Consider the following 21,779-nt stretch of genomic DNA (forward strand, 5'->3'; position numbering starts at 1 on the left):
CAAAACATCATAGTTCAGAAAAATGGCAAAGTGACAATCAACTGATTAAATACAGAAGGAATTTATGCACTGTTTGTAACAGTTCAGATTATGCTTTCAGGAGGTTGCTACAAAGGCCATCTTAGTCTGTAAAATGCACAGAGGAAGCTGACAGAAGCCATTCACCCAGAAAACCTCTTCTGTGATAGTTACTGGTTTTGTTCTTAGTCTTTGTTTTAGTTTTAAAAACAAGGAAGAGGAGATTTGCAGTTAGCAGGAGTGGGACTGTCTTGTTGCAGGTGAAGTTCCTATGCAAAAAGTAGCATTCATAAATAAAAAAGACATTTTAATTTTGCTCAGGAAAATTGTTGATATTTCTGTTTTCTCCATTTTCAAGATCTTTGAAGCACTGCTGTTACCATAACAATGGGGGATCTCCTTTGTTTATACCTATAATACACAGACATATGCATGCACACACACATCTGTTTATGACTATCCGTTTATGGATAGTTTCAGATAGATTTCAGATAAATCAGCAGTACTCATATTCCAAGCACTTTTGGGACTCAGTACAAATGGGACCCTCTGACAGACACTAGAATTAGGGATTACAAGAAAATAGGAGGAAAGCACTGGAGAGGCTCTTTGCTTAGTCTGAAGAAGGCTCAGGAAAACAACTAGAGTTATCCTGTTCTGTCTTTTGGGAAAGGCCTGGAAGGAAGAATGTGGGTAAGAGCTCTCTTTTAAGAGTCATGGAATATGAGATCCACAGAGATGAGAAGGAAATAAATAACAATAATGAGTCGATTGGGCAGGTAAAGTCCACTTGTGAGCCCTATACTAAAGCACGATGGTAGAAGTGTCAAGGATGATAGAAGCAGTGACCCTTTGGCGTGCTGTCACATGCATTTACTCTCACTGAAAAGCCTGCCCAGACAACGCAAGAACGTCTTTCTCTACCTCTTTTCATTAGTGAGGAACATCCAAGTGGATGACAGCAGGGGGGAGAGAGAAAGCAGCAGGGAGAGTAAAGTGTATATGAGGTTTCATTGTCTTTTGGAGAAATGATCTTGTTACCATGAGAATTCCTTGTGGCTTAATAAAGATGCTAGCACACATTAATACACATGAAAAAATTACAGTTTGATCATCCCCAGTCTATGAATGGAAAAAGGATGGTAGCTTCAACAGCAGACCAGTATCTGATGATTTAGCACGTTGCCTCCCTAATTACCCTTGAATTTTAAATTCCCCTTTCCTCCTCCCTGCCCCCTCAGAATCTATATTTTTTAACATTGTAATCAAAATTGTGCATAAGAACAATCCGAGTTTGAAAAACACTTTTTGTCTGGATTATGAGAACACATGGTTCTACCTTTTATTTCAACTATCATTTTACTGTAAATTTTTGTCCTAACAGATATGGGAGAAGATATGCAGATTTAGAATTTACAGAAAATTTAATGCAATGCATTTTCTAAGATAGAACGACAATTACCCAATTTCTTTTCAGTTATTAAAGAATAAAAGAATTTCAATGATCATAAAATAGAAGAACATGGAAATGAAATTTGACCTAGCAGGATATATGGAAGCATTGCTTGAGAACAAAAGACATTTTAGTAGATCATATAAGTATTTTGTTCCTTTGTTGATGCAACCACAGGCTACAGTTTTAGGGAAGCAGTTCTTCCTTAAGGAAATTAACAAAAATAAAATTGTCTGCTTGATCTTCATTCATAAGTAGCATAAATAGCTTGTTTTGGTACTACTTGGTTTTGATGCTCTTAAGAAGTGCTGTGTTACATTGTAAACATTCAGGAAACAATCTGATTAAATGAAAAGGAATTCATAAGACATTTATTCTACAGATAGAGTTATTTTCTAAGACAGGCTATTTCTTAAAATACACTCCCCCTTCCTAACATATGTCAGAATTAGGATCCATAAAAATTTAAAATTGAAAGAAAATGTTCTTTGTGACATATATGGCATCACCTATAAAAGCATAGTAGAGTACAATCATTTAAGTGACTTTTCATCTCTGTGGGACGTGAGATTACATCTTTATGAAGAATAAAATTTTGACCTAGGCTAAGGCAGTTCATAATATCACTTAATTCTTACTCATAACGTGATGGGAACAAGTTCCAACTATCATTTTTTTGTCTTTCCAAAAATAAGATTAATACTATTTTTAGTAAATAGAAGAAAATAATTACTTATATAAAAAAGAACTATTACAAGGCAAGGGTTGAATTGTTTCAAGGATTTCACTGTTTTATATGAAGATTTTTGAGATCTGTTTAATTGCAAGGCCATTTCCTCACATATCAAAATATGTAGTTTTAATATTTTTTCTCCTGTATGAACCTTTAATCTATTTTCCCTACATTAAACTCACTGAGAGCATGACACTGTAGCCTAATGCTTGTTCTTACAGGAAAGCAGCAAGTAATGTGTGGAAGACAAGCAAGAACTAGAACCAAGGAAAACCTGATCATTTGCAGCCTATGGATTCGTGCTTCCTATTTTCTGGGGTTTTTAAACCTTGTAAATTCTGATTTTAGTTTTGAAGCAGGGGACAGCATAATTATGAAATGTAGTTGCTAAGTCAGGGGTCTAAATATAGAGACAAAAATATAAATTTAGATACTTACTTTAAATTTTCTTGATGCAATTTATGTTTTAAAAGGTTACACTTATGAAGAGAGAGTTCTTGTGATCAAGTTCTGCAGCTCCTTTTCTTTAGCTGCTCAGACGGACATTCAACAAACTGCATCAAGAAAAACTGCACTGATACTTTATACTTGTAACAGTGAAATGGTAATTCTATTTTCAGCTCAAGTGGAGCCTTATAGTTGGATATTCTATTCAAGAGCTTCTCAATCTTTTTTCCTCCTACATCTCAGTATATGTAATCACACTTTCCACGGCTTTCCATGACCCTACAGTCAACTCTTTGCAGCAACTCATCCTCAGATTCAGAAGTGCTCCAAGATATTTTCTGTATGTTTTAGAGACACACAAAAGTAACACCCATGACCCCAACAAAAACACTGTTCTCTGCTCTGGTCATAGGACTAAGTAACTCATAAATTGAGATCTTCTGATCCACACAAAAATTGGCAGACTACATGAGTTAGAGGAAATGCTGAAATATTTCAAGATTTTATCTCTTAAGAAAGCAGAGGAGAAGTGTGAAGATCAAGCAGATGGAGATTGTCAAAAGCCTTTATTAATGTTTGATTTTATGTATCACACTATATGAGGCACTGATACACTCAATCTTTTTACTGCTCCAGATATACATTAGATAGGATCTGTGTTGCCTGGAATGGCTGATAAACATAAACCACCTTTTGTAATTTCAAGAAAAGAAGTAGTAAGAGTTATTACACAGGAAGAAGATTTATAATGCTGCCACAGGGCACATTACAAATAAACAGGAAAACAAATGAACATTAAAGGCCAGAAGATGATCACTTTATTGTTCTTCAAGGTCTGCCCTCACCATATGGTCTATCTAACAATCTATGATTGTTTTTACCTTTCCCAATTTTTTATTGTCCTTTTGTGTTACACACATAAAATGTCAGGAAAATTAACCACTGGCACATTCTGATAAGATGGTTTTCAAACATAAGATGAAAAACCTTTCAGCGTTTTTCCCTTTGAAAATAATACTAGCTTCATTTTGTGTCTAGATTTAAAACTCTCATTTGTTTTCTAGGAGCTGCCAAATGGTGTCCAAAATGATACCTGACTGTATCTTACAATACAAAAAAAATGTTTGTTCTAACGCAATCAGGCGCAAGTCCTGCCACTGCATGGAAAATCAGGCAGACAAGAGGGGGAAGAGGTGATAGCAGCAGAGGTGATAGCAGCTCTTATGCTGGCTGCATACTCTCCACCGTTTGACTACATCCAGAGCACGTACGGCCCATATCTCCATCCCAGCCCCTCTGCTGCCTGCTCCTAGCTCATTGCGAGCACCCACGCAACATGGGTGGTCAAGGTCTCTGAGATGTGGGGGACATTGACCTGTTGTTTAGAGTGCTGGACGCTCCCCAGTCGTTTTGGGATGCCTTGTTTCCTCCTTTGAGCCCTGATCATTGTTTCCTGCTTTTCTTCCTGACTACTGTTACTGTCTGCCAGCAGATGTGACTGAGCAGCCCTGGCTCCAAAAGTGGCGAAGATGTGCTTTCCAGGACCTTTGAGGTGGGGTTCAGAAACTTTTAACCTGCCTAACTGAGGTGCACTTTTAGAACCACGTCCTTCCTTCTCCTTTCATACACAGGTGTGGGGTAAAGGAATTCCAGGTGCCTATCTTGCCACTGAAATAATAGGAGAATGACATCCCCCAGGGCAGTGAATGTGTATCTCTGTGTCTTCCCTCCTGGCATGTTAGATGTAGGTGTACATGTGTGCGTGCTTGCAAGGGTATGGGCATGTGGTGGGAAGAAACAATTTTGCCCCCCCTGGTTTTAGGAGAACTTCATCACTAATAGGACAGAAGAGGTTTCTAAAATGCCCACGCAACCGATAAGCTGATGGACAATTTCCAGCCTTCCTTGTCTCACCTTTTTCCTCTGCCTTGTGGTAGAGATAGCTTCTGACAGAGCAGGACGAAGAGTAGCAGACAACGCAGCCGCTACAAACAACAACACCAGCTCTGCTGTGCCTCCCAAAAGCAAAGTGGTGCCTAGTTAGTGGCTAGTTTCCCCTGCATATTCTTTGATTGTACGAATAAGAAACACTAGAAATTAAACCTAGCCCATTTTACTCTCAGTCAATGCCTGTGGGAGCGTTACATTCTGTTAGAGCTAAACTCTGTGAATTTGAAATACATATTCAACCTTCAGTAATATAAAGGCTCCTTATGTTCTTCTTGGCATGGGGAAAGTTTCATGAAGAAGGGGGCAGAGTTTGATAGAGAGCTGTTTTGTGCAATGGCATGTTCTCCTGAAATGGTAAGGAATTTCTCTGCAGAAGGGCAACTGCACCTCTGAATCAGGCACATCAGAGGTGAATCCACCAGAAAAAGAAGGTTACAAAAGGTCTTGAGACCAAAGATACTGTAAAAAAAAAATGCTGTCTACAAGCAGGTGCTGTAGTGCTATGGGAATTTCACTGTGGATCTCAGGATAAGGAGGTTTGATGAGTTCTCTCTTCCGACCAAATCACAGAAGACGGATGGGAGGTCAGTTTGACCCTCAAAGACTTTCTTCTCATATGAAATATGTGGCAATATTTCACAGCCTGAGGCACGTAACACATTCCTTTGTTGCTCACTGTTTGCATGTAGGACAGCATGAACTGCAGATTTTTTATTTTCCTTGCACATTATTTGTTAAATCATTTGTTTTTGTGGAGTGAATGGTCATCTTTTCTCCAAAATAAATAGAAAACATTAATAATTACAAAGGACCAAGATACTGTGCCTTGTGAGATGTCATTTATTTTGTAAACACTGAGGCTATTTAATGCTTTCAACATAAGGGGACCCGCCCTTGTCCAGCAATACTGAATTCTGCAGTGTTAATTATAATAATGCTTACAGGCTGTAGTGACAGCTTTTAACGAAGAAACAGCTGATCTGCTGCGGATGCATCAGTTGCCAGACTGAGTCAACTTTCAAGCCACAATGAGCTGATGAGTCCTGCTTATGGGCATGTGTGTGTAAGTAACCAAAACAAAAACAGTCAGAAACTCGTAGAAATGGAAATGCCAGCATTGTTCTTATCTGTAAATTTCTGCTCATGTAGTGACTCAGTTGGTAATCTGTAAAGTGTTCCTAGGTCTTGTCAAATGCTAGCTAGTATAATTGACTAGTATTAGCACTGTTTGCAAAACAGAGTTAATGAACTAGTTGTAGCGTTATAAAACAGACTTTATAAAAACAGGTGAGAGACAAAAAAGGCATTAATGCTCTCCTAGACAAGGTTATTGTATTAATCTTAAAGTATTTAATTGATGAACTCCAGCAATTCCAATGACTCTGCATGCTATGTAAATGAGACGTGCGGCTGATTTAGAAAAAGCTAACTAACTCTTTATTTTATTAGCTATATATCTTTCTCTGTTAAATTTGTATCCACCACATCCATTTCTGTGTAGCCATCACCTGTTCTGAAAGAATGTCACCTTACATGTGACTTCTAAGCCAGAGACATATTTTCGCACAATCTTATAGAGCAGTGAAGAGGAAGGATAAGAAGTCATCGATTTAACTAATGAATTCTTCAGTTACTTCAACCAAAAGAAGAATTCAGGAAGTAAAGACTAAATCAGATATTGCTAAAAATGAGCACAAAATAACACAGGCGAGCATGTGGAAACAAAAGACCAGGGCATAAAACCCTTGAAACCAACAAGACATATCACAATAACAAATGCACAGCATGCTAGCAGAAGAGTAAAAAAAAAAACCTGGCTCATTACCCAATGGAGAAGGAAACTACTAACTAGCATAGAAAGCCCATGTATTTTGTGCCCTTTTTGAATCTTGCATCCCCAAAATCTCCCATCTGTCAGCCCTGGCTTTCACAATTGATGACTTCACACCAGTGGGATAAGATCTCAGCCTAGAGAAAGGGGAAAACAGGTATGAATACACTTAGGTAAGACAACTGTTTGGAGATCCACTGTCTCTGATAAATTTCATTCTAAAATATTTATGAAACTGGCTGAAATAAACATATTCGCTAGCAATTATTTTCGAAAATTCATAGGGCCAAGAGGCAGCCTAAATGCAGGCTAACCCTAAAAACAGTAAAAGGAAGTGAGCTGGAGGATTTAATGGGGATTTTACAGATTTTTCAGCTTCATTGTGGACCCTGAGTAACCTTGATACAAGTAACTAAACCATTTGCAAGCAGAGAAGAGACTGAAAGGTTACAGGATTAATAGCAGCTAATGTGGATTTGTAAAAAATTAAATGTGTCAAATCAATATAATTTTATTCTGCAGTGGGGTAATGAGGCTTGTAGATAGAATGGAGACACAGAAACGTGTTTCATATCATGACAGTAATAAAACTTCCAATGATGTCGTGCATGATACTCTGATAAGCAGGTTAGGGAGACGTGATCTAGACAAAATATATTACAGGACGATCTGGATAAAATCTGCTACAGCGTGGGTTGTAAATCTTGCTGGAAAACTGTAATCAGAAGGGTAGCTATCAATGAATTACTGCCCACGGTAGAAGAGGTCTGCTGAGAATCTGTTTTTACTTAAATCTTGACATTAATGAATTTGACATTAAAGTAAAAAAGCAAACGTATTAAATGCACAGATGACGGAAAACCAGGTGAGGCTTCAAGTATGTTGAGACATAACATTAGAATTCAAAATGACTCTGACAAATTGCAGAAATGATCCAACAAAACAAATTTAGCAGTGAGAAATGCGGTGTGCAGTTGTGCAAGTAAAAGGTGAAAAGCAACCTGTTAGAAATCAGTCCTACGGGAAGAGATAAACAACGTAAGCACAAAAAGGTTACTCTCTGAGGATCATTTTTGACAGACAGCACACTTCTAAGCCATCCATGTGTACACATTGTGCACCTGCTATCTAGTCCTGTTCTCCATATACCAGGAAAGGAGGAAAAAAATTAATATCAACTATGTACACTGAATATTTTAGGGAAGGTAAGATCTAATTTGAGATATTTAATGTCTTTAGATACACTGCAAAAGGATGAGATCTGCTCTATGGGAAACTACAGTTATCTGGACAATAATGTTTCTTTATTAGGATTTTGAACCTGAGCAAGAGGTAAATACCCTTTAAAATATTGCCTGCAGAAGCAACCGTCCCTTCCCTGGGTTTTCCAATGTGGAGCTACAGCAGACCAGGAGGTCTTGACCTCTAGATTGGCTGGCTCTCTTGGCATGTGAGGATGGACTTTAAAGGGAAGTTACCTTAATCTGTGGACTCTTGGGAACGTGCAATGAAAAAAAACATCACCAGTTTCTAAGAAAATATGCTGTCTTTTGTGTTGTGCTGTGTAAGATGCAATACTGGTCCTTTCCCCAGGAGTTCTTAAGGGGAAGTTCTTTGTAGGCTGTAAAAGTCTATGCCATTTCTCTCAGAAACCTCTTTTATTCATCCATGTATTTTCCTATATCTAGGAAAGTTTCTGCTTTTCTGATGTAATTCTTGCAGAAGACAAAATGGCTTTAAATCTCACCTCCCCACTCTTTGACTGCTTTGAGCTCTAGATCGAAGTCATCCCACAAATCCATAGGTCATGCAAAATTCTGATTGCCTCAAGGTGAGGGAACCGGTCTGGCTTGAGTCACATGGAGACAGAACAGGGAAGCATAAGCTGCCTCTGGGAAGGGGTTGGGGTCTATGGAATATCTTGACAGGCTTTTTACAGCAGGTATAAATTTTTTAATCGATTAAAATTGAGACAAAATTGTTCAGTTGCTTTGTTGTTTTTTTTCTTTCACACTTTGTCTTCTTCAAGTATCCTCTTTATTGAAAAAATAATTATTGAAAAATGTGCTTTTCAGTAATTTCAGATTTGCAGCTGAAGAACATCATGTGAAATGAAGTCTCATGTGCAACTTCTCACATAAGGCACTACATCAGTGAAATTGCCAAGAAAAAGCTCAAGAAGATACTCTGGGAAATGTAGAGTGTTGCAGATAAAATAATATTCTGGCTTTCAATTTTTTTGCTGAATACTAGGAGTTCTGTGCAGAATACGCAGACTCTCTCGGTTGCTGTTGTATAAAAGCTGTCAAAGCAGCACTAAAAGATCTGAAGATTACTGAGTATTTTAAAAGCCCACAGGAAAGGAGTCGTTCTTGAGTCTTCATGCTAAATTATGATATAATCCAAGTGGCTAGTTATTTGTTGTTACCAGAGGTGTTTTTAATATCAGTGTATTTCTTCTACCAGTAAAATATCGTGTAAAAATCAAAGTCATTTTCTGAAGCTGTTGCTGTCTTTAGGGTCTGCAAAAACCACATTGTATTGCTTAGAAGAACATTGGGTGATGTTATCCTCAGAATCTTGTCAATAAATGACTCTAACAAAGAGGACTGGCTTTATTTTTTGGCTGTAGATCAGTTTTTGTAAGCAGATGAGTTCTAGTTGCTCAAACATGGTAGAATATTAATAAGCACTGTAAGGACATGTGGAATGTAAAAGCTGATTGAAAAGTAAAGGATATGTGGGTATTCTTGAGAATATTGTTGAAAAACAAAAAGAAGAGACAGAAAAAGTAATAAACCCCACCTAGATACACAGACCCTAAGGAGCAAGGCATAAGAGAGACAATATCAAAGACCAGATCTCTCAGGACACATATCGAGGGAACACCACTGAATGAATGAATCAATGCCTTGGAGGGGTTCCACAAGCTTTTTGTAACTTTTGTAGTCATAGTTTCCTACATCTGCTTAAGAAAAATAGGAATGTGATGACGGGCAGAGAAGGAAAACAGTGTCCTTAAGAATAAGCATGAAAGTCCCTATAGTCTATTAGGATAAAGGGGTATGGCTTAGAGTCAACAGGGTACTGGCAATGAAATTTGACCTGAAAGTAGCAACAGGTCTGTACAGAGGTCAGTAGCACAGAAGAAAGAAAACTGAAGGATGACAGAGCTAGCTGTGGTAGACAGTAACAGTGAAAAGAAATCAGGTGATGACAGATCTACAGAGACAGGAAATCAAGAGCAGAGGAGGCACCTGTGATACAGTAGGTGAAAGAACCTTCCCCATTGCTCTGGAAGGATAAAAAAGCTCCACCGTCTGTGCTGGTCTGAAAGAGTAGTCAGGACTGTGACCGTAATGGTCAGCAGTTTTGGCCATTCTTCACAACGAAATATAGCAGCAATATGCAGTATGTGGTTGTCAACCACACTTCTTCCGGTAATGTCATGTTTCTTCGCCAATTACTTGTAAGAGGAAAAGCTGAGACCACCTGACAAACCCGTGGAAGAAGAGAAGCCTACCAGCATAGCAGCCATAGTCAGGATGGTCTGCCTTTCACCGCAGTTCACGTTGTGGTGGCTGTCTGTACTTGCCCACTATGGAGCATACTGCCTATATTCTGGGATTTTTTGGATCTTGCTTATGTGTTGTCCCTCATCCAAAGACTTCCGTCTAGTCCATTAGTGTGTGTGATATCACCATTTTATAAATGAAAAAGTATGTATGGAAAGTTGTATGGAAGTTATGGATATGCTGTGACCCAGTGAAGACCTGTTGCAGAGCATCCTGACCCTCAATCATCTGTTTTAATGACTGCCTCATACATATATTAACACGTCTGTTATCCCTACCACTGTAGGAATCTTGAGATTGTTATTAGATATGTTAAAGTTCCAGATCACGTTCCTTATAATAGACTAATGCAACATTATACCCGAAGAAAAGTCACTAAACAACCACTGATGAAATATCCTTTACATATCAAAGTATTTTGCTTCACCGTAATACACTGATTATTACTTCTACATATAAAACCTAAGTGAAAGATAAAATTTACCTATTGTTCAAATTAATGCTTGCCATTTTAATACTTATAAACACACATTGCATTCTATGAAGAGTTGTTGTTCTTTTTTTTTGAGCTCTGTGTATGAAAACAAAACCTGTAGTTTTAAAAAAGCTTCTTTTTTAGACACTATGGATTACTAAAATGACATGTCAGCAAGACGAGATCCCTCACACATAGGGTTTTTTACAAGAAATAGCCAGCTCTGCAAAGTGAAAGTCCATCCTAAACTTAAAATTCCTATCAAGGGTATATAGATCAGAGTCTACACTGTGTCACACAGTTGCTTGATGTAATATCAGGTTAAATTGGCAACCATCTTGTCAGTCACTCATTGGAATAAACAATAGGAAAAAAGACTCCAAAAATGGATAGCTGCTCACCAACATTTTTCTGCAGAATACGTTCAAACTTCCAAAAGCACAGTACTATTCTCTGCTGCTTTATAACAGTTGAAAAATCTCCCAGGCATTACAAAATAACATAAACATAACCAAAGGCCACTGAATCTAATACGATTTTCTAAACTGATATCCTAGAGTAAAAAAGAAGATTTGCCATCTAAACTCTGTATCTGACAATAGTAACTTATTTTAGGGACACAGTTGACATGGGAAACGTCAAAGATTTTTTGTAACTTGGTTAAAAGGTTTTGCCACTTTAAAAGTATTCTTGCTGTTGAGTATGTGAGAGCTGTCACAGCATACTTTTAACACCTCTCCAAAAGGACTGATGCTGGGACCAACTACGCTACTTTGGAACATCTCCAGTTGTTCTCACAGTATACGGCCACAGTAGAAGTTGTGGGAATTCCAAAATCTAGCCAAAATCACTGCCTAAATAAATCTAATATAAATACATTTTTAATAAAGTCTTGATTAAAAAAAGGGAAATCTTTACATTAGGATTTAGAAACGTCTTATTTCCCTCTTAGTACTTTGTATTACTTAATGGCTTATTACTTCGATTTTTTTCTTCTTGCATGAAAGGTAATAGAATACTAAACTCAGTTATCTTTTCCTTTTTAATTTAAGCAGCTGGTGCTGATAAAACATATCTTTCTATTTTCCACTAAGTTAAAAATAACAGGAGGAGGTCAGGTATGCAGTAATACAGAGATTTAAATAACAGGATTAGACGAAAATAAGCAGTTACTTTTTCTGCTGAAAAAGCATCGAGTAAGAAACTCAAGTTTTCTTTCAACAGCTGCTATCCTGAAACCAAAAGAGTAGGAGGAGAACAGGAAGTGAGGGAAAACACATCCTGCCCCATGTGCTCCACATATTTTCTGGAGGCATTTAAAAGCAGTGCTGAAAATGATCCCACAGAACAAAGAATGGTGACTGCCTTCAACAGAGGTACCAAGCTGGACAATTTATAATTGTTTAAAGGTTGTTCTGCTCGTTTTTTCATTATTTGCATTTTTACAACATCATTGTGAAAATCTAATTTTCCATGTAGAAAAGCGTGATGTTGAAGACTTTCATAAGGAAAACTCAGCATTGTACCTATCCATTGCACACTCATCCGTTCTACTCTTAGGTAGACGGCCATTTAAATTGTAGCAATTGACGTTCCTGCATTGCTGAAAATGACTCTTCCAAAACAAGTTAGTTCATGGAAGTGAAATTATGACTGAAAACTCTACAAGAGTCTCTCTAGTACAAATCCTGTATAGGACTAGAGATATCCAATTATGCAGGAGAATCTGTAGTACAAAGTGGTTAAGACTGGTTAACATGCATGAACCAGATGATCTGATATTCTCCAATATTTTTTTGAAGGAAACAGCAGGTCAAAGCAGGAAACAACCAGGCATCTGCCTTACAACTATGAAGTACAAAAGAGCTTAGCTGAGGAAACAGAGGGAATGAAGCTGTTTTGGTTTTCGTCCCACTTGGCTGAAATGTCCTTTGTTCCAATAGGGAATATCTACATCACTCACTGGTAGGGAGCTAAGCGGGGAAAAGTGGGTTTCAGGACTCTATGTCCACATTACATCTATATCAGCACTACAGTTCACAGTAGTTGCTGAGCCTCAGTACGTACAGGGAATGCTGGAGGACTTCGGGTCTATGCTGCAAACAGTGCTCTCCAGACAGCACCCATCTGTGACTTCAGCCTCGGTGCCACTGGTGGGGGAACCACTTTAAAGGCACCAGGAGCACACGCAAGAAACTCCTGGTATGGATGCAAGGAATAGTACAAAGTGTCCTCCTGTACACTAAAAGATTAATGTACGTGCCACACAAGAACACTAAGCAAAAGCTTTGAGGAGCAAGAAAATTCTTGTAGAGTCCTTGCTAGCTGTTGTGTACCCATGGAGCTTCAGTGGTTTGGGGTTTCACAAGAGTTGCTACTGTAACTGTCAAACAAAACTGAGAAAAAGGATTTGAATCGGTGTCAGATGAGGCACCAGTCTCCTGACCACTGGGAAAACAGATCAACAGTCTCCAGGAACTTAAAGCCATGCTGCTTGGAAAAAGCAGAAGCGTGCGACTTTTGGAGCGTGGTGTTCATGGAGTTAACAGCCAAGCAAAGTTAGCTTCATCTTTCCTGATACTGACTAAATACGATAGAGGATAGATTAGAAAGTGAGCCAGCACTCCATAATTGCAAGATATGCCAAGTCACTGATTTTGTGTTCAGGATAGGTAGTACCTCAGTCATATGCAATACGGGGTCTAACTAGATGCTCAATCTACTGGCTCCTCAAACTCTGACTGTCTTTTACACTGTGGAAAAATATGAAGTAAAAGTCACACATAATTTGATTACATAAAAGGATAATCAGTATAACGAGGTTTCACTAACTGTTATTCAAACAGCATCATTTTCTGAATCTGTGGCAAGATTTCTACTTGCAGGATGGCCTTTGTTGTTGAAATGGACCTATTCAATACACAAGTATGGTGGAAAGGAAAAAGAATCCCAAATGTACAGTACAGTTTTGTAAGTGTTATACCTTAATCCTAAATGCTTTTGCAGCTCTAAATGTATTAAGGGATACATTCTGAGAATGGCTTGACATTTCAATTGACACTAATAGGGATAAACGTGTTTTGAACTACAAAAACTAGATTGTAATTTGCAGCTGAGTTGACATCGTACTGCTCATAACACTGGGTCACATGAAGATAGATTGAGATTACTTTCTTTCATGGGATTAGGGTTTAGAAAATGTTTCAGAACATTCAGCTCTTTGTATAGCCTGCGCACGTATAGGATATGCATCTATAACAGCAAACTTCTTTTTACTGGATGGATGGTGGAAAGAACAATTTTTACATTACACTAAATTTTGTTTCAACTTCTGGCCTTCCATCTACTGAAAGACAATATACCAAAAAGTTTTCAAAAACCTCCAAACCATACATAAAAAAACCCAAATACTCTTTAATTTAGATGTTTTTAATTGATAGGAATAATCAGTCACATTCTCTCTCACCCCCTTAGTACATTCATTATATTTTTCCTTGGAGTTGAGTAAAATTCCAACTGGCTCATTAATCAGGAACACTTCGATAAAGTTTTATTATTAAATAATGCAGTCCCCTTACTATAACTTGAATAACAGTGCTGACTGTTTGTGATTGAGACAGACAATTGAATTCAACTGAATTTTTACCTTTTTGTATAATTTTACATGAACACCTAAAATGTTGAAAATACCAAATTGCTTAGGAAATTAATGGCAGATATTAGTTAAATAACAATTCTTAAAATGATCTTTTCAAGCAGGTCCAAAAAAGCTTTTAACTGAGCTGTTTCAGAAAGATTTTGTTCATAACTGCCTATCTGATTATCTATGGACGAAGCTGGAAAGAAGAAAATCCCAGTTGGGTCCTAGGTAACTGAGAGTTGTCTTCAGTCCCTACAATCCGACTCTTCCAATGCAAATATAGATTCATTTGTGAAATCTGCAGGTACTACAAATTCAATTGTATGCTCCTATTGCCAGTCGAGTTTAGCACTTCAACAGTAATTTGCTCATAATCAGATTGAGTCAAAACCAGCTGTGTCTCAGAATAGAAAATACCTTATGTTTCTTTAAGAGACTACTGCAAAAAAACATATTTCCATGAGATCAGGACACAAGCTTATGCAAATACAACCGTGCAAACCTTCTCCTGTCATTTTATCTTTGTTGCACAGAAAGCCTTCCTCATCCCAGGATTTACATGTACTTTGCTGTTAGGTAAGTGATGTTGTATATAATATTAACAATTTAACAATTGTAACAATTTAGGAAAAATGCAAAATACAAATAATATTACTATAATTGAATGTTGACTTGACTTATTAAAGATAATATCATAGTCAAGTAAGAGAGAAGGAATGTGAATCACTTATTTAAATTCATTCCCACTTTGCTTTCATTAAGACACCATACTGTGTGTTTCAAGAACCATGCTCTTTCTTATCTGAAATATATTTCAGTGGGTGTTGTCAACTTCTTTTCATAATTCCACCTTTAAATAATTCTTAGAAAGTGATAAGACAATAATTGCAATAACTTCTTTAAAGTATCGCTCTACACTTGAAAAACTAAATATGTTTAGATGACTTTTCATTTTATTAAAAAGGGAAAAAAACATGTTTTCCTGATTTTATTCCAGATTGCCTGAAACATTAGTCTGTTTCATAGACCTACTTTTACTTCGGTTACATTCTTAGCACGGACAGTTTCCATTGACTTCAGGGTGACAAAGGAGGGTCCTGGACCCCAACCATGACGGAGGATCTCAGTAACCTTCATACAAAGTATACATTTAATTTTAAACGTGATCTAAAAGTAAACAAGTCAAACCAGTCAAGAAATGCTCACCCTTCTGTCAAAAAATTCAGAAAATAAACCCCCAAACTCTGTTCCAAGAAGGATTAAACGAAGATTAAACATGGTTTATGTTGATTCAGAACATGCAGACACAACTAGCGCTTGTGTCTAGTATCCCATATTTTAGACGCCTTGTCTAATTGCTGACCAATGGACTTTTCCCTGTGCTCCTCCACTGCTAGCTTCATCCTTTACCTGAAGATAAAACTTTCCACAAAGTTGTGTTTTTAGTTAACATAATGGGAAAAGAATCACTGGCAACCAGCTATAGTAACATGCTTAAACAATTTGTTGTTGTTATTGTTCATTATAATACACTCATTTAGAAGACAAATTATCTGACAATTCTATTACTGGATTTAAATCTTTTCATGTTACTAATTTTTTTTTTCTAAAATTTTTACTTGTCATTATTTTGACCAAATAGAAACTTAAGGCCTCAAGAACCTTTGTAATTCTTACAGCCAGATATAAATGGCAAAGATGTTTTTACACGTTGAAAATATTTGCCTTCTATTACAATAATTTCCTTATCTTTCTCCACCTTTTTCAAGAAAAAAACAACAACCCAACAACAAACAAACCCTCAAGATAGATAGTTAACAAAAGATTAGGGTGAATCTGTGAATCCTGCCATGTCTTAAGATGAATGCCCTGCCATGCAAGATAGTGATGGGAAAGGAGGAAATCTTGTGAAAGAAAAGCGGATGGCTTCTGACACCTCTCAGATTCCTCCAAAACCCTCCTGCTTCCAGCCCTCGCTTCCCCTACAGAGGGTCCTCACTGCTGTATACCTTTATTACTACTATATTTAACTTCCAGGCCAACAGTTTCCGGACTAGTACATATACGTCGGTATATGTAGCTGGGTAACATTTACAGCGTGGGGAGAATCGGGTGTCTTAGGTGCGTCCTTCACTAGCACTCTCTGCTCATCCTACAATTAGGCGTACCATTTCCAGGGCCATGAAATGCCCCTATAACGTGGCTATATTTCAGGGGGAATGAAAGGAGGACACAGCCTGTTTCTAGCCCCTCTGTCTCCTCTCCCTTTACCGACAGAGGGACTTTTCAGGTCTGAAGAGAAAAGGCTGGGCTGCAGAAGGTGGATCACATGATGCTATGGTGGATCTAGGATGCTGCGACACCCAGTAATTTTATTTTCAAATACATCTTGAGGTTTAAGAGTAAGACAGTGACTCTAGGTATCTACTGGGCAACCCACTACTTCCAGCCCAGAATTAGATCCCTATCCCAGGCTGGGAATCACAAACCCAATGCCTTGCACTTAACAGATGTTATATTCTTCCTCCAGAGGCAGGTGATGAGCTACTTTTTTGTTTTTTCTCTCCCTGTGAAAGTAGCTGCTGGTGGGTCCCTCCTTACTCTGCAATACTTTGGAAGTTAGAACATTTACCAAGAAATAAGAGTGCTGAGTTACATGTCTGATTAAGAGTTTCAGACTGGAAGACCAGTCTGCTTCCCAGGATAGTGCCCTAATCACCAAACCGTGGGCTAGGCTACTATGGAGGCAGTTTTTATACCTCCAGCTGCTGCTTTTTCCAGCCTCAGATGGCCCGGGCAGGCCTGATACTGCTGTTACAAGTTTGGATAAAGGCAGGGGAATCAACTTTTCTTCTTTCATTAGATGAGAAAAAGATTCAGATGGACAAACTCTTTAATTCCTACAGATTTGTTTAACTATTTCCTGTTACGGCTTCTTAAATTGCTTAAGTAGGCTCTTCTGAATACTAATTTTCTCCTCTGTTCCTAGGTGCATCTCTGAGTAGGTGACCAGTGTGCTTACTGCGAGGCCTGAGAGAGCTGATAAACGAGCCCGCCTCAAGGCAGCGCGCTGACTCCTTCCCCAGGTAAACAGCACAGGTAAAGACGAGTTGTACAGGGAAATAAAAAAAAAAAGAGACAACAGGCAGAAAACAAGCCCTTCTGGCGCTGGGCACAGCACGAACAATGCGACGAAGGGAAGGAAGACGTAGTTTTTTTGCCTCGTCGCGAAGCGAAAGGAAGGGAAACCACCCCAACCCCCGGCGAACCCCCAGCGAGGTGAGGTTCCCGCTTACGGCGGTGCCGGGGAAAGCCGCGAGAAAGGCCAAGCGAAAGGTGGCAGCAGCGGGTCGCTCTGCAACCCGGCGGCGGCGGCGGCGATCCTCACCGCGTCGGCCAAATCCGCCTGCAGATAACATCTTTCAAATCCGCAGCTGTTCATAAAAAAAAAAAAAAAAGAAAAAAAAGAAAAAAAAAAAGAAAAAAAAAGCGCCTGCTATGATTTATTCAGGCAGCGACGCGGCGGCTTGGGAGCCAAGCGGACGAGGTGAGGCCACCCCAGAGGATGGCGGTCCCCAGGCCGGCGGTGGCCGTTCCCCAGGGGGGGGCGGGCGGCCGCCCCTCTCCCCCGACGGGGACGCGGGTTTCGGCCGCGCGAAGCCGGTGTCGGGGCCGTGGGTTCGGGCGGGCCAGCAGCCCACGGCAGGCGTTGCCCTGACGTCTCAGCCGAGTAAGCGGCCTTTCCTGATCGCTGCGCCGATATTCAGATCGCTGCGAGCGTGAATTAGCAGTAATTACCCCAGGCAACAACAAAAAAAAAAATTGGTATTTTCCCTCAGATACCAAAACTCCGCGCAGCAAGTTAAAAGGACCAATGGAATGGCAACTTTCAGGTGAGTGCTGTAATTGCATTTTACACAAGTTTCTCAGTAAAGGGTTAAGCGTGCCAAGGAGTAAACACGACTTCCATGTTCCTTACCCTCTGTGCTCGCCAGAAGACTTCTGAAAACATGGTAGATTTTCCACCCAGGTTTCACAAGGATGGGGAGAGAGAACCGAGGGGAATAAGCCCTTACTTCCCTCTTGCTGTCAGCGTTTTGGCTGGCAGACCTCAAGTTTCAGCCACTCAACCCCAGGCGGCGGGGACCGCTGTCACTGGCGGGGGGGTGGGGGAGAAGCTGCTCCCCACCGCCCCCTCTCCCCCCACACCTGCATCCGCGGCCCACCGCCCTGCCTCCCCCTTCCCCGCTAACCCAGAGCCCTCCCCGCCGCTCCCCGGCCGCGGGGGTGGCTGTCGGGCTGGGGGGGACACACGGGGACGCGCCCCTCCGCGGCTCCGTGCGGTGCGAGGCCGTGGGGGACCCAGCCCGGCCCCGCCCGGCGCAGGCGGCGGCGGCGGCGCCTCAGCGGGAGCGGGGCCGCCTTTTCCCCCCACCCCCTTCCCCAGCGCCGGCTGCTCGGCAGCGGCGGGCGCGCTCCTACTGGGGAGGGGACGGGGGGAAGGAGGGGCGGAGGCAGGCGGGGAGGGAGGGCGGGAGCGCGGCGGCGGCAGATGCTGCGGCGGCGGCTGTCTCTCCTTCGGCCACATCCCGCGGCCGGTGCGCCCGCCCGGCGCGCTGCGCTACGGCGGCGCCGCGCAGCCCGCCCCAGCCGCCGCCGCCGCACCGGCAGCAGCAGCAGCGGTCGCGGCCCCGCACCTCGCCCCAGCGGCGGGGCGGTGGATGCCGAGTCCGCCTCGCCCCGGCAGCCAGCGGGCGGCTTGTCCTGCGGCGGAGCCCCCTCGGAGCCGGATCGGGGCGCTCGCAGGGACGCGGGGACACCGGGGCGCGCAGGCAGACGGGCAGACGCGCACGCCCCGGCGGAGTGGGGGGGGGGGGGCGAGGGGGCAGCCGAAGATGCTGCAGCTGGGCAAGGTCAGGACCTTGCGGTGAAGCCCGGGGCCGTCGCTCGCCCCCCCCCATCCCCCCTTCTTCATCTTTGCCTGGCGGACTGAGGATTTGCTGTTGGGTTTTGGTATATGTTCGGGAGAAAGCAGGCGGAATCGGCGCCGATCGGTGAGTACGGCAGGCACCGTAATGGTGCCAGGTTCCCCCCCCGCCGCACACACACCCTTCCCGCTTGCGTGGTATTTCTTCTTGGTGCGGGCTCCTGCGCTGCTCCCCTCGGCGAGGCAGCCGGGCTGGGTTGGGCTGCCGGGAGCTGTGTTTGTGCCTTCAGCGGAGAGGGAACAAAGTGCGTTATTTTCCCTTGTTTCTTCCTCCCGCGCCTCCTCCCCCCTCCCCAGCTCTTTCTTTCTACGTTAGTCGTTGCTTATGTAGGGCATCGGCGGCACCGTGTCTCCCGACGCCCTGCGCTAATGTACTCGTTACGGCAGTGAAGTCATGGGCCGGGGAGGAGGAGGAGGAGGAAGAAGGGGCCGGGGGAACCGCGGTCCCGAGCCCGCGGGCGGGGGCAGCGCCCGGCCCTGCGCGGAGCCCGGTCGGGAGATGCCGGCGCGATGGCCCGGGCCCTGGGGCGGCTCCGAGCGGCGGCTGCTGCCTCTGTCTCTCTGTCTGTCTGTGTGTCTCCGTGTGTTTGTGCGTGTGGTGTTTCTTCCTTTGAAGCCACCGTCTGCGAAATCCTGCGCTCGAGGAGCGGGCGGAGGGGGGGTGGTGGTGGGGGAGCCGCGGTGTGCAATGTGATGTTTCGTTGATCTATATTTAATGGCTGAAAGGAAAGATGCTTTTTCTTTCCTTTACCCTTACCTTACTCTTATTCTGGTGTGTAATGTGCTTGCATCGATCGGTCAAAGCGTAGCTTCAGCTGAATCAAGTCGCCACAGAGGAGGTGCAGCAGCACAGGCAGTACATGGAATACACAGATTCATCTGGCTAGGGATCTCAGAGAGGAATAAAAAAAGCCTGAAGAAGGATCATTTTAGAAACCATGTTAAATTTCCCCTGGAGGGACCGGTGGCACGAATTAGAGGCATGACTACATGAAAGACTGGAATAAAGCATCTTTGTGCAGAGACATTTTCTTTCTCATAGTTTTAAGTGTTAGGGTGTGCTTTGTTCGAATTCAGGGTGTTGTGATTAACCCTGTGCATTATAGAAAAATATCCAAAACTTGCAGAAAATATTTAGAAAAGGAACAGGGCCTTTATAAAACACCCAGCTGATAACTTTATCGGCTGCAGTAACTGATATTCATGCCCCTTAGAACATGTATGCCTTTTTATTGTCAATAGCAAGATAAAGTAAAAACTTCATGTTGCAGGTTTATTTTCACAGTCTCTGTAGGTGGTCCGTATGTAAAGCGAAAACAGTGAGCTGTGGTTCATCGGAAGCCCCTCCTTAGGTTATGCTAAGCCTTACGTACCTCAAGATAGCGAGAGGACTACCCAGAATTATACAGAGTTTATGTAAGTCTGTTGTGGGCTTTTGTAAAATCAAGATAGGGGAAAAATATCTTTGTCGTCCTCTCGTTAAGAATATATTCATTAAAAAATGAACTGATTATCTAACTCATGTAGGCTGGGTCGGTATTTTTCAAGCAGCTTCATTAGTTGGTCAATGTGTGACTGACACGGTGTGAGGGAGTTAGGTGCAGGTCTCCAGAGAAAGCTGCTGAGTATCCTACTTATGGGCCTTAGAGACTCAAATGGCTTTAGGGCTTTTGTGAACCTATTTACCTTTACCCGGGTTATCTGGGGAGGAGCCCCAACCCTAAACCCGAAGTGCTTAGGAAGTTTGGGATATGTAAGGAAAACTCGGACATTCTACGATGATCAAATATCCTTGTAAGACTAATTCTGAGCCAAGTTGGTGAAGCTGTCTCTTTTCAGTCTGTGAATGACTTTACCCTTTGGGAGCCTTGACTATCGGTCTGCAATCTGCAAAACTGCAGAGAACTTGCCGATAGATCATCCTCATTAGTAAGAAGTTGATTAATGGCTCGGGACTCCGTTGAATGTGATTGTGCTGAATGTTGTAGTACCGAAACAGGAGATCACATCTCGATCAGAGATGGTTTTTTGCAGTCTGTTATATAAGAGAGGCTGTGAAAAAAGGAGTAGCGGGCTCTGCCGTGTGTACATACCAAAGGAGATACCCTTCAAAGCTGCTGGTAGGAGGCAAAGTATTTATTTCTGAATGCCAGTTGCATGACTTTTTATGAATTGTAAGGAAGATGCTTTTGGGAGGAAACTCCAGCTACGGTGCTCGAGTTCTGTTTGTCAGGTGTTAAAAGCAATAAATAGCTCATCACTGGCACGAGCTTGTGACTTTTGCTGTGGTTTGTTTTTTTTTTTTTGAATAATGCTACTAAAATAATTTCATCCTCACATAATGAACTCTGACAGACAGCTGCACAAAATAGAAATAGTAGCAACTAAAAAAAAAAGGTGTTTGCATAATTCTCATTTGCATAATTTACCTTTGCTGATGGATGGTATCACTTTAATGGCTGTGGTTCGGTGTTAAGTATTTGTTTCTCAAGACACGTGTAAAATCAACTTATGCTACAAAGGAGGTACCGGAGCAGCTTATTTTAAGGGTTTTAAGAAATGCATTTTTAGGTAGGGCTGTAGATTGGCATGTAAATGGAGCAGATAACAGAATCAGCAGAACTCATGAGTGTTAAATTTTGCACTAAATTTCAGATACATTTTCTATTT

The 21,779-nt window shown here is 41.5% G+C and overlaps 1 protein-coding gene across 7 annotated transcripts in view; it reads left to right on the forward strand.

Annotated features, from left to right (window-relative positions):
• Positions 1-18,982: 18,982 nt before the first annotated feature.
• CTNND2 (catenin delta 2) overlaps positions 18,983-21,779 on the forward strand; it is a 683,266-nt gene continuing 680,469 nt past the window's right edge. For all 7 annotated transcript variants that reach the window (XM_074576184.1, XM_074576187.1, XM_074576188.1 and 4 more), the window contains exon 1: positions 18,983-19,176. In XM_074576184.1, coding sequence (XP_074432285.1) covers positions 19,140-19,176 — 37 coding nt within the window. In that variant the 5' untranslated portion in view covers positions 18,983-19,139. The remainder of the gene's footprint in view (positions 19,177-21,779) is intronic.

This window comes from Larus michahellis, chromosome 2 (genome assembly GCF_964199755.1).
Source record: "Larus michahellis chromosome 2, bLarMic1.1, whole genome shotgun sequence".
NCBI lineage: Eukaryota > Metazoa > Chordata > Aves > Charadriiformes > Laridae > Larus > Larus michahellis.